This window comes from Octodon degus, unplaced genomic scaffold (genome assembly GCF_000260255.1).
Source record: "Octodon degus isolate 3935 unplaced genomic scaffold, OctDeg1.0 scaffold00007, whole genome shotgun sequence".
In the NCBI taxonomy this organism is placed as follows: Eukaryota; Metazoa; Chordata; class Mammalia; order Rodentia; family Octodontidae; genus Octodon; species Octodon degus.
The window spans coordinates 17639562-17653109 of record NW_004524583.1 but is presented as its reverse complement, the minus strand read 5'-3'; the positions used below and the strand labels follow the sequence as shown (position 1 = coordinate 17653109).

The window sequence follows — 13548 nt, the reverse complement described above, 5'->3', positions numbered from 1 at the left end:
CATCTAATTAGCTGCCCTATCCTCTATTCCTCTCATAAAACCCTGTTATTTTCTAGCATACATACCATTACTGTATTATCAGTCTTCATATATTTGTGTTTCTTTCCTGTTTTCTTTTTTCAACAGGGTCTCACTATGCAGCCCAGGTCGTGAACTCACTATGTTGTCCAGGACAGCCTTGAATTCTCAGTGATCCCCCTGTCTCAGCTTCCCAAATGCTGGGATTACAGATGTGTGCCACCATGCCCAACTTGTTCATTTAATTCCGCCGATTCCTCTACTGTGTAAAGTTCCCAAGGGCTCAGACCTTGCTTGCTTGGTTCAGTTTTGCATTCTCAGGGCCTAGCACTTTGCTAACAAACAGTAGGAAGTGCTCCATAAGTACCTGTTGGATGACCAAAGCATTATTTCTTTGCTTTTATTTTCACTTAATGCTGTTTCCTCTCCCACATTTTAGCTTCTGCTACAGCACCGTAACCCCACAAAGGGGGGATAGGAGAACATTTCAATACCCTTTCTCTGCATCCCTAAGTAGTAAGACAGCAATTCTGCCCTGTCTTGGGTACTTTTCTCTTATTTCTGAGACAAAATACCTGATGTCCAGAACTAAGGAAGGAAAGGTTCATTTAGCTCACAGTTTGTGGAGGTTTCAGTCCATAATCAGCTGGCTCCAAAGCAGGGTGGCATGGCAGAAGGGTGACATTTCAAGGTGGCAGACAGCAAAGCAGTAAGAGCGGGGGGGGGGGGGGAGCAAGCATCTCTTCCTTATACTGTAAGCAGGCTGCCCTCTTCTCCCAGGGTGAGTGTAGCACTCACACCATCTCTGTCCCTCTTCTTGCACAGGCTCAGCATGTTCACAAAGGACGGACCCTGGCTCCCTGCTGAGTCACTTTAAACTTCCAAACTTCTCAAGTTGACACAATGAACAATATCCTAGAGGTAAGGGGAAGTCTGCTACACCCCAGGCTGGAGAACTGCTGAGTTGCTTGGTTACGCTTCTAGATCTCAAGTTTACACAATGTATCAACCATTACAGGCTCCTTAGTTGAAGCTGTTGGCTTCCTGGGAGGCTGTCAGGGGGCCAACGGTTTATAATAATTCTGTTAGTAAGAGCACGACTGAGTTATCAAGAGAGCTGTCATGTTTCTAAAGTTATATTAATTTGATTCTTGTCCATCTGAAACTACAAACTACTGCATTACAACTGAGACCACAGGTACACCTGTTTTTGTTTTTGTTTTTGCATAACGAACCAAGACATCCTACTTTGACGTCTGTCGGAAATGACATTTAGGTGCAAGCATCCTTCCGTGTGTTTCAAGAAGCTGAGCTCTTGCAGCAGCTCGTCTGCCCAACGGGGGGCGGCAACAAACCAGTAACTCACTCCCAGAAGTGTAAGTGGGAGGAGAGATTCGCCTTTACATTCTTTTTGACTCTACACAGTTTCCGTAGCGCCTTATCCCGCTCGAGTTTCAATGCGCGCTGTTGCTGGAAGAAGCGGAGTCCCGTATACCGTCCGCTGCTCTTCTGATCATGGCTTCTCCGGGTTCCTACACCTACTGTTGCCCTCCATCCTCCTCCCCTGTCTGGCCAGAATCGCTGTACAGTCTGAGGCCGGAGCACGCGCGGGAGCGCTTGCTGGACGACTCGGTGGAAACAGTCACGTCCAGAGAACAGGTGAGGTGGCAGGACTGGGCGAGGCGCCTGCGCGGGGGCTTCTGGGAGCGGGAGTCTCAGCCGCAGGGCCGCGCGGCGCGGAGCTCACCGGGGAACTACGACTCCCACAGTGCATCGCGGCGACCCCCCGGCGCGCTCGGTGCTCCCAGGCTGGGGCTTCCGAGTGAAGCGTTTGGGGGCCGGAATGGGAGGGGTCGTGGCCAGTTTGGGCTTGGGGGACAGGTCATCCCCGGGTCCATTTGGCCTCGGGCAGCGGAGAGAATCGTGTCCTGTGCCTGGAGCCCCCAGCAGCCCGCGCGCTTCATTCTACCGGGACGTCGGGAGGTTCCGGGACGGATGGTGTGCTTTCCCCGCTGTGCTCTGCGTCGGGGACAGAGGGGACACAGCAACAGCCAGCCTGCTCTTAGGCCATTTCCTATGTAACTTCTGACCTACAGTGCCAGGTTGGGCCTGCCTGTGATGGGATGTCTATAATCATTTGGGACCAGCTCTGGGTTGGACGCAATGTGAAAGGCTGGAAATAGAAACAGAAAACAGCCCCTGACTGGGAGTCTGGGTGAGCAGGAAGGCAGGCAGCAAACAGTGCTGGGTGCAGAGCACTACCTTTTTTTTTTCTTTTCTTTTTTTCCGGAACTGGGGATTGAACTCAGGCCCTTGCGCTTGCCAGGGAAGCGCTTATTCCACTGAGCCATCTCCCCGGCCCCCAAAGCGCTACCATTTACAGGGTGAATTTTGGACTACTTGTCATTCACTAAGGCCGAGGGCCAGAGTCCACCCTATCATCATGAGACATTTGAGGGAATGAGTAGTGCACTATAGTTTCGTTTTTCTTCTCGTTCTACAGTTGGACTTGTGCCCAAGTTAGTTGTAGATTTGTTTATCCATCTGTTACTAGGAGAAGTGGTGAGGATGATTATTTTCAGCTCTAATAAAGAAACATCCAGTTGCTTACTAAAATAAGATCTCTTAGTAAGTAAGATCAGCCTCAGGGCTTAACCTTGGAGGGACCTGCTTTGTCTTTCACACCTGAAGCTGGAAGCCTCTGTTTAGATACAACCAATAGCGGTAACTATGATGTAGTAGTGGCTGTAAAAATAAATTTTAACAAAAACAAGGGCTTGAATATATTACGATCATACACATTGTAGCACAGGGAGTCTTTTAACAGGAGATTCATGTTTCTTAGAAACTTCTAGGTCCCCAGGTTAGCCACTCACCAGAGTGTCCTACAGAAGTCTTTGAAAAAGATTGCAAAATATAAATCTGTCCTGGGTGAAAATCCCGCAGGATCTTTGCCGTGATCTCAAATGATGGATTGCTGAACTGATCCAGGTCAGGCCTTTTGCTTTTGCCCTGGCCTTTGCCCGTGGAAGTACCTCCAGCTGCATCCTTGGAGATTACTTTTCTTACAGCTGCTGGAGTTGACCTAGCGGATAGGGGTCTGGCTAGAATGCCAGGGAAGAAAAAAAAACCAGAAGTTGCTCTGTTAATGTGGAGACCAGGAGTTTAATCCAGGGCCTTCATACTGAGCTGCATCCCCAGCCCTTTTTGAAGTTTTATTTTGAGGTAGGATCATTGAGTCACTTAAATTGCCCAGGTTGGGCTTAAATTTGCTAGCCTCTTGCCTCCGATTTTCATGGTTAAGAAAGGCAAATAGAAGAAGCCTGTTTTTAGGAGCTTTTCTAATCTTCACTTCACTATTTAAGTATACTGCTTTTTTTTTTTCCCCTGTATTTAAGACAGTGTCATAGGGTGTACAGGGTCTCACTATGTGGATCAGACTCATAGTGATTCTGCTGATTTGAGCCTCCCAAGTGCTGGAATTACAGGCACACACCACCACGCCTAGTTCCCAAGGGTGGGGCTGGCACGACATCCCAGGGTGTTTTTTGATTTTTGTTTTTTTTTAATTTTGTTTATTTATTTATTTATTTATTTATTTGTGGTACTGGGGATTGAACTCAGGGCCTTGTGCTTGCCAGGCAAGTGACTGAGCTATCTCCCGGGCCCCTATTTTTTGTTTTTTAAAGAAAGTTGCTGAATTTCCTACTGGCTTAGTTGAAAAAACATTCTGAGTAGGAATAATGAACAATTTAGAATGGATACTACATTTTGATCTGAAGAGGGGTAGGTCAGTTGTGCTAGGAGGGTGCTAGGTCCTGATTGTTATAGAGAATCTTTTAGAAGTGTGGCCAGTTGGCATGATAGAAAAGCACAGTATCTTATGTTTCTTTACTATGTTGTTACTGCAGTTCACTTTTTATTTTTATTTTTGATGTATTTGGTCATGATAGGGTCTCACTATGCAGCTCACACTCATGGTGATCCTCCTGCTTTCATCCTCAGCACTGATATTGCAGGCATGTGCCACTATGCCCAGATGCTGGCTGGCTCAGCCTGCCCTGGGGGTAGGGATCAAACCGTGGTCGCTGCGCTTGCCTAAGCAGGTGCTTTAGTCCACTGAGCTGTCTCGCCGGCCCTGCAGTTCACTCTTTAAAAGTCCAGGATGAACTGTTGCAGTTAGTGGGGTGGTAATGTGGCTGCCTCAGGTTTTTAATAATTATTGTAGTGAACATTTACTTGGTCCTAGTGCTGTACATTGTCTCTCAGTCAGCCAGGCATCATGGTGCACACCTGTAGTCCCAGCACTCAGAAGGCTGATGCAGGAGGATGGCAGTGATTTTAAGGCCAGGGAGGATTAGTGAATTGAAGGCCTGCCTGAACTGCATAGTTGTTCCCTATCACAGGGAAAAAAAACCCCAAAAAACCCAAAACCCTAAACACATTTTATCTGTTAGTTCCTACATATTTTACATATGAGAAGATAGATATTTATAGTAGTACTGGTTGGTGAAGTTGGAATGATACACTGATAAGAAATAAGAACTTGTATGAAAGTGTTGTTTACAAAGAATACTTTTGTCTTTGTGGGGGAAGCACTGGGGGTCGACCCCAAGCCTTCACACTGAGCTCCAGTCCCTGTCATTTTTAGAGGGTCTTGCTTTATTTCCTGGCCCAAGCGTGAATTTGTAATCCTCCTGCCTCAGCCTCTTTGAGTGCTAGGATTACAGGTGTGTGCCACCAAGCCTAGCTAGCTTTGGTCTTGACCAGAACTTCCTTTTATTCTTGGTGGTTTACTAACCACTCAGTTTTGTGGCATTGCAATAAAACCAAATGCCTAGCTCCCACCTGATTACCATGAGACTTTGTGAGACAATTTTTTGATAATAGTTAAACCTTACAAACGGTGCAAAGAACAGTTTGCTGTGGGTCCTCCTATGCCACTGAGTCATCCCACACATGCCTTAGTGCCTTCTCTGTGCTGAGCACTGTTCTAAGTACTTATTACCAGTCTGTGAACAAAGGAGATCAACTTGGTGTTTTTAGGAAACTTGTTCAAGCTAGGGAGGCAATCATTAAAAAAAAAAATTATATCTATATCTATCTACCTATATATTAAGGATGGGGTGTAGGTAGGTGTTAATGTTCAGCATGCCCAAGGCCCTAGGTTCAATCCATAGCACCACGAAAACAGGGAGGGAGGGTAAGAGAGATAGACAGACATGCTGTGGAAAACAGTAAAGCAGGGCAAAGGGATAGGGTGCCCCAGGAATGGTTGTGGGGAAAACTGATGATGTTACATTTGCTCTGAAATCAGGTATGTGAGAAGCAGGTCGCACCTAGATGTGGTGGGAGAGTGTTCTGGGCAGAGGAAGCAGCAGATCCAAAGGTCCTGTGGCAGGAGAGTGCTTGGTGCATAAAGAGGAGATGGAACAGGGGAACAGGAGATGAGACAGGCTCCCACAGGACCTTCCAGGAGGCATAATATATTATCAAAAAGGCTATCCCTGAGAGAGGCAGCCAACTGGCCAGAGAGCTTCCGCTCGCCTCCAGGATGTACTGCACCCCTTCCCTCCCTGCAGTGCAGATGTGCCCAGGAGGTAGACCTGCACTGACGGGCTCTTCTGCAGTGCTGCTGGTTGAAGTTGGCCATGCAGGATTGCTAGGCGATGAGAAAGAGGGAGAGAGATGAGGTCAGTGGTTCTTCCCTCCTGCAGGGTTGGGTGGACAGACTTTCTGTGGGCTGAAGTCACCTCTTCTTGGAGATCTCTGCTTTGTGGAGCTCCCATCTCCCTCTCCGCTCCTTCCCTTCACACCTTGCAGTTCAGGCGGGGATCCTGAGTTCCCAGCTGTGTTCTGGTGCTGTGCTCCACCCATGGGTTCCCCACACCTGCCCACACCTTGGTAAATAGTCTGCATAGAAACTTTCTCAGTTCACCCACTTTATGCCATCTGCTTCCTACTGGAACTCAGCCTCACAGCGATCAGAGGATTTTGAGTAGGAAAGGGACACAGTCTGACTTGCAGGGTCCCAGGGACGATAGTGTTAGTCAATTGGAGTGTGGGTGCAGGGACACGAGTTAGGAGCCAGTGCCTGCCTTCCACACTGTGCTGTGTGTAGTGGGCCTGCTGCAAGTGGGCCGCACTGTGATTCAGGCCAGTAGGTTAATTCTGAAGGTCTCAGAGGCAGCAGCCTTGCCAAAACTGTGGTTTGCAATAGATACTACTGCTGTTTTTCATTTAGTTTGTCCTTGAATAGAGCTCATTGCATCCTTCAGTTGGAATGACACAGTGTCATTAGATGACATTTGATCAAGAGGCATGGGAGCAGAAGGGGGAAGGAAGCGCTGAGACGTGTTGTGACAGCGTGACAGCTCCCCACAAGGAGGGCAATCAATCTGCCCTGCGAGCATGCACTAATTCAGATTTTCTAAAATGGAAAGAAAAATTTAATCAAGTGACAATCACCTATGAGGGGAACATAAAAGAATTATTACTCTTAATCCCTGTTCTCCAAATTCTTTCAGAGAGAGAGAGAGAGAGAGAGAGAGAGAGAGAGAGAGAGAGAGAATATACCAAAGCAGTCGTAACTCACAAAATTATGAGTGTACTGCACAGGGAGTCAGGAGCTGCTGCAGCTACAGTTGCGGCTGCAGAGGCAGGGTGGCTTTCTGGAGCCAGCCAGCTGGTGGAGAGAGGGCCAGCCCTTTCCGAGGATGGCCTGCTTCTTAGGGAAGACTGGGCATCTGGGGACCTTACCTGAATAGAGGGTGCAGTGGTGTGGTAGGCGGGGCCCCCTCCTGGGGTAGCTTCACTTGTGGGCAGCTGGCTGCTGTGATTTCCAATTCCAGGTGGGAACCTCAGCCCCTTAACCCTTGTCTCCTGCTGTGGACTTGCTTCATGATTGGTCTTGGAAAGGTTGGTGAATGGAGGTGGAACAAATTGCTCCCTAGGGCCAGGCTTTCCAGTTTCTTAATGTCTCTGGGAGGCGGGCACCACAACAACTTGATTAAGTGCTCAGTAGGCCACTTACGTGAATGGATTTAATTTTTTTTTTTTTTTTTTTTTTTTTTGGCAGAACCGGGGATTGAACTCAGGCCCTTGTGCTTGCCAGGGAAGTGCTTATTCCGCTGAGCCATCTCCCCGGCCGAATGGATTTAATTTTATTAGAGTTCAGCTTATGCCATGTTGTCCAACTATAGCACAGTCTCAAATATCCAATTTTCCCTCTGAAAAAAGTCCCAGAAAGCCGAGTGTGGGAGTGCGCACCTGTAATCCTATCACTTGGGAGGCTGAGGCGGGAGGATCACTGTGGGTTTGAGGCCTGTCTAGGCTACATAGTGAGTTCAAGACTAGCCTACATTATATTGCAAAAATCTGTACTTTTAGGTGTGTAGGTCAGTAAACCAAATAAAACCAAATACCCGCTAGCAAAATGCTCATTTAAATTTAGGTGCAGAGCCTGAAGGTGCAGCCCAGTGGTAGAGCATTTGCTTAGCATGCCTAAGGCACTGGCTTCAATTCTCAGCTCTCTAAACTCAATAAATACACCTATGCTGATTTAAAGTAGTGTACTTACTGAGGCTGTAGCTCAGTGGGTAGCATGTCTGAGGTCCAAGGTTTGGTCTTCAGCACACAAAAATAAAAAATTGCACCAGGCATGTGGCGCACATCCATTATTATTTGGAAGACAGAGACATGAGGGTAGCAGTTTAGCACCAGCCTGCCAATTTAGCCTTTGTCTCAGAATTCTAAACAAGGACTAGGGATGTAGGCCAACAGTTAGAGCACTTGCCTAGTGTGTGTAAGGTCCTAGATTTGATCCTCAGAATAACAAAGGAATTATAGCATATTTATAAAATAACATTAATTTGGAAATACTGTTCTCCCTCTTACTCATAAAACATTCCACTATAAACTCTTCACATGTTTGCTTTCTTTCTTTTTTTATACTAAGAATTGAACTTTGTACTGAGCTATGTACCCTCCTCTTTTTTGTTTTTTTATTTCAAGATAGGTCCTTGCTAAGTGGCCCATCCTGGGCTCAACTTGGTGATCTTCCTGCCTCAGCCTTCTTGCTGGGACTACAGGTGTGTACCTCCACACCTGGCTGTCACTATTTTATCCCAAGTGATAAGATTCTCCTTAGTAACACTGTTCTTCACAATGTATCCAGTTGGTGATGTGTATGATAGCTGATACTTAGCACTTTATCACTTTTAAAAACTATCTTTAAAAGGCTGGTTTATGGGTTAGGGAGGTAGCTTATCCATCTAAGTGCCTGCCTGGCAAGCGCCACGACCTGAGTTCAATCCCAGGCACTGCATGCCGTGCTGACCCCAGAACTGGGTGTGGTGGTGCATGCCTGTAATGCCAGTGCCGGGAGGGTTGAGACAGGAGGATCATGAGTCTGAACCACGTATGTAGGGAGACCGTGTATCAAATAAATTAAGTTTTTTAAAAGGCTGCTTTATAATGGTAATTTACATATAGGTGTATAAGTGTATCTCTCCAGGAATAAATGCTAACTGTGTATAACTTGTCTTTTTTCATTAATACCATTAGCCAAAGCAGTCACATCTAGACTTCGAAGGATGTTGTTTTAAGCTACTGTGTCAACCCCAACTGGAACTTTGTATTCTAATTAAAGGAATTGAAAGCTCTCACTGCAGCGTTAGGTACTTTTTGTAAGTATTTGATTATAAAGTGAGGTTTTCTTCCTCCCTGAGGGATAGTTATGTGTTTAAAGGAAGAATCTTGAGGTAAGGAATGTAGCTCAGGGGCCCTCGGTTAGATCCCCAGTGACACAAACCAAACAGAAGAGGAAGAATCTTTTCTGCATTTGTCATATTAATGATTATTTTACCACAGTTCTAGCAAAAGGAATCAGTACGTTTCCGGTAGCAAATCTGCTTTCTGGAAGGGTCCTCCTCTGGGGAGGGCGAGCTGTAAGAAGTGACCGGGCATGCTGCAAAGTTGGTGCATGAGGAGCTGCCAGCTACATCTGCTTGTCTTTACCACGCACACTGAATGGGGATGTTCTCTGCTCCTCACTCAGATTTCTAGCAAACAACAACAACAAAAAATCCTTGAGACTTTTTTTCTTTTTCTTTTTCTTTTTTGAGACATCTGTTTAATAGAGCTGCTGGCAATGTAGGCAGCTGGTTTCATCTTTACTGCAGGGTTGCCAAGGCGCCTGAGTCTTGGAGACACCATGCCGTCACTTCACCTCTGGCTCCTAGAGTCAAACAGGTCCCTCTACTGTTGAAAAACAAATTAATACACATAGTAGCATTATTGTGCATTCATGTGTATATGTGTAAATGTGGGCATATATATTTACAGCTGGGTGTTGTGGCGCATTCCTGTAATCTCAGTTCTCTGGGAAGCTGAGGCAGAAGGATCAAAGTTCAAGCCCATGCTGGGCAGTTTAGCAATTTATTTATTTATTTTAGAATGTTAACATTTATTTATTTATTTATTTATTTATTTCATTGCTTAAAATTATTTTTATTAGAACATACATGTTTGTATAGTGATTACATTTGTTGTGGAGAAGTGATAATTTACATAACACATTTTAACAATTTTTTTTCTTTTTTTCCTACACCGTCATTTCAAATTTATTTTGCCAGTATCTGATTCATTTATTTATTTTATAAGACTTTATCCAGCTAATTATTACAAACACAGATTAACAGCCAGATTAAGAAGCCAAAACTAGTCAAAACACATAAGACAATTAAATTAAGATACACCGGCAATAGGATCACAATAACATTTTTTTCTCTTTTTTTCCTTCTATTTTGGTTTTGCACTTCATTTATATATTGGATATCTCATATAAGAGGACTTACATGGTATTTAAATTGTATATCTAATATACCGTACTTGCATTAGGGTCCCAAGGTACATCCATTCTCCTACAAACCGTTCAAGCTTATCATTCTTTACAGCATTGAAAGCATGTGCTCCATTGAAATAAATATCACATTTTCTTTATCCATTGATCTGTTGGTGGACACATAGACTATTGCCAATATTTAACTATTATGATGTGCTCCTATAACCCTGAGGAAGCATGTGTCCCTGTACCTCCACGGTGATTTCCATAGTGGTTGTGTGAACTTACACTCTCACCAACAGTGGAGAAGGCTTTCTTTTTCCCCACAAACTCTCTGGCTCTTGTTATTACTGGATTTTTTTTTTCTTTTTTTTTTTTTTCATACTTTTATTGAGAAACAAATAGGAATGAGACAGTTTCAAACCAAATTGGTAGGACAGTTTCTTCTTTTTTTTTTTCAAATTGGTAGGACAGTTTCAATAATTAACACATTGCATACATTCTTCCTAGTGGTTAATTGCTGTACAAGATGCGGACATGATATCCTATTTACAAACACCATTAGAACAAATCACTCTATTCATCAAGAGAATGTAACTATCCTAACCACTTTGAATACACAGATACAAAATGGACATTCATCTGTATACCCTTTTTTTGTTAAGTTCCATTATTTGAATATTATAGGTGTGTAAGTTTAGCAATTTAGCCTCTTCCTCCCTCCCTCTCTCTTTTGCCTTGAGACAGGGTCCTCTTGTGTAGTCCCCAGCTGGACTTGAAGTCACTGTGGAGCGCAGGCCGGCCTTAATGGCATGGCAGTCTTACTGCCTCAGCCTCCCAAATGGGATTACAGGCATGTGCCACCATGGCCAACAAGATCCTCTTGTGCTATATGTGTATAGTGCTGTATGTGTATTTTAGTGCTATATGTGTATAGTGTATGTATATGCTGTATATGTATTAATATATATTTTTATTTTTTGTATTTAGGACAAGGCGTACAGGGTCTCACTGTGTAGATCAGACTTGTAGTGATCCACCTGTTTACAGCCTCCCAAGTGCTGGGATTACAGGCGTGCAGCATCACACCCAGTCTCAATCTCTGTCTCAGTGTACCCCGGGGGTGGGGCCGACACGGCAGGTCCCAGCATCAAACCCATGGCCCCTGCGCCTGCTTGCAGGCTCTTTAATCCACTGAGCTATTTGCCCAGCCCTATATATATTATATACATTGGGGGGGGGAGGGATGGGGAGAGGGAGAGAGAGGAAGAGAAAGAGAGAATATGAGAGAGGGAATATGAGAGAAAATATGAGAGAGAAAATGTGAGAGAGAGAATATGAGAAAATGTGAGAAAGAATGAGAGAATGAGAGAGAATGTGTTCAGCAAGCCCTTAGCTGTGCCCTGTCTGGCCAAGCAGCTGTAACTCCTGGCCTACTAGCAGACCTCACCTGAGCTCAGTTCTCATTTTGCTTCGGGCCCCCGTCGAGACTCCCAACCCAGCAGAACTTCGGTCAGGAGCAGCGTTGGTTGGTGATTCATGAAATGGGCGTGGGAGGGCTGGCCCGGAGCCTCACAGCTGCATATTGTTTTGGTGGGAAGCAAATGAGGCCCAAAGCCAACCGAGCCATTGGCTTTAGGGATTCAGCTCCTTTGTAGCTCGAGTCCTGCCTGTGTCTGTGATGTGGACTAGGAGCCAGCACAGAATGAACTCTTTGGGACCTTTTTGTTTTGTTTTTCCCTAAGAATTTATAAGGAACAACAAGTATAAACACAATGAATGGCAGCCTCTCTTCTGTCTCTGAGAATTGTTGCAAACACCTGAGGTTTTGCGCCTGGTGGTTTGCACAAAAACCCTGGGAAGTGTAGCCAGGCCTGTAGTCACACCCATCTCAGTCTGCCTCCCCCACCCCAGTCCACTCCCACCCTGTGCACCTTCTCTCCCCTCTCAGTCTCCTGCTGTAAACCTGTGTGTGTTCTTAAAAGTTTACATAGTCTCATGCTTCCTTAACATCTTTAAAAAAACCAAAACCTCCATCCACATTGACACATGGGTAACTACAGTTAAAGATGGTTTTCAAAAAAACAGTTAAGGGTCTGGTGAGATGGCTCAGTGGTCTAAAGCACCTACTTAGAACAAGCTTAGCAAAGCACAGGGACCGCGGTTCAATCCCCCAGCACCACATGCCAGCCAGCCCCGCCCCCTGGTGGGCTGAGCTGGCCATACACACACACACACACACACACACACACACACACACAATTTTTAAAAAACCAGTTAAAATCATTACTCACAAAAATGAACTTATACTTTAAAATGTTCCTTCGTTTGTGTTAAAGGAACCAGGCAGATGTCATAACTGGCTCAGAATCAGCACCAATGTAGACAGAATGAAAAAGCTAGATTTCTTTCTTTCTTTCTTTTTTTTTTTTTTGGCGGAACCAGGGATTGAACTCAGGCCCTTGCGCTTGCCAGGGAAGCGCATATTATACCGAGCCATCTCCCTGGCCCCCTAGAAGCTGAATTTTTGCGTCCAGAGTGTTCACTATTACAGGATGGAGAAGCTGAATTTCAAGTGGGGGCAAAGCTGAGTTTTCCCCTGGGAGAGGGAGGCCATGAAATGGTAGCTGGGGACAGTGCCTCTGACTCTGTCACTGTCCCATGGCCTCGGAGCGGGTGTGGCACTGCTGTTGTGGGTGGTCTCCAGGCCAGGCTCTTGCTTGGGTGCAAGCAGGCTGCTTGGGATCTTTCTTTGAGGATGTGTCCCAGGAACCCAAAGCACAGAGGAAGGCTGAGAATGTGTGGTTGAGGATGCGTGTCTGCGGATGGAAGAGTGATGAAGAAGCTTTACCTTCCAGTGATGCACTGTGAAACTTCAACTTTCACAGAGTTGGAAGAATTTTCTTTGAGCACCAGTATGTTCACACTGTAGATTCTTTTTTAATGTACTTGGTACAGGGTCTTACTATGCAGCTCAGACTTGTAGGGATCCTCCTGCTGGCCTCCCCAGCTCTGGGACTACAGGCGTGTGCCACCCTCCCAGTCTCTGGCTTGGCATGCCCAGGGCATGTGGTATTGGAGATTGAACCCAGGTCCTTGTGCTTGCCAGGTAGGTGCTTAGACTGCTAAGCTATCTCTGTGGTCCACTCTCTAAGTTTGTGTTAGCATTCTCCCTTGCTTTTAAGCACCACATATTCATTTGTCTATCCCTCTGTCCATGTTTTCTTTTTCCTTGGATGCTGGATTTTGAACCCATGGCAGTGAGCATTTTAAACACACATTACTATTAAAGTATACTCAGGCTTATGTCCATCGTTTTTCTTTTCTTTCCTCCTTCTCTTGGGGGTTGAGCCAAGGCCTTTTTAAAAAAATTTTTTTCTTTTAAAATATATTTAGTGCAGGGTCTACAGAGTCTCACTGCACTGATTAGACTTGTAGTGATCCTCCTGTTTTCAGCCTGCCAAGCCTGGGATTACAGGCACGCACCACCATGCCCAGTCTCAATCTCCTGTCAACATGTCCCAGGGGCGGGGCTGGCATGGCACGCCTGGTATCAAATCCAGTAGTTGTGCCTGGCTAAGCAGGCACTTTAGTCCACTGAACTATCTGGCTGGCCCAGGCAACACATTTCCCAGCTTTTTATATTTTTTGTTTTGAAACAGGGTCTCCTACCTGGTGATCCTCCC

At 45.5% G+C, this 13548-nt stretch overlaps 1 protein-coding gene across 1 annotated transcript in view; it reads left to right on the top strand.

The window, feature by feature from the left end:
- Positions 1–887: 887 nt before the first annotated feature.
- Positions 888–13548, top strand: part of Fntb (farnesyltransferase, CAAX box, beta) — an 88400-nt gene continuing 75739 nt past the window's right edge. The window contains exon 1 of the mRNA XM_004624783.2: positions 888–1677. Coding sequence (XP_004624840.1) covers positions 1534–1677 — 144 coding nt within the window. The 5' untranslated portion in view covers positions 888–1533. The remainder of the gene's footprint in view (positions 1678–13548) is intronic.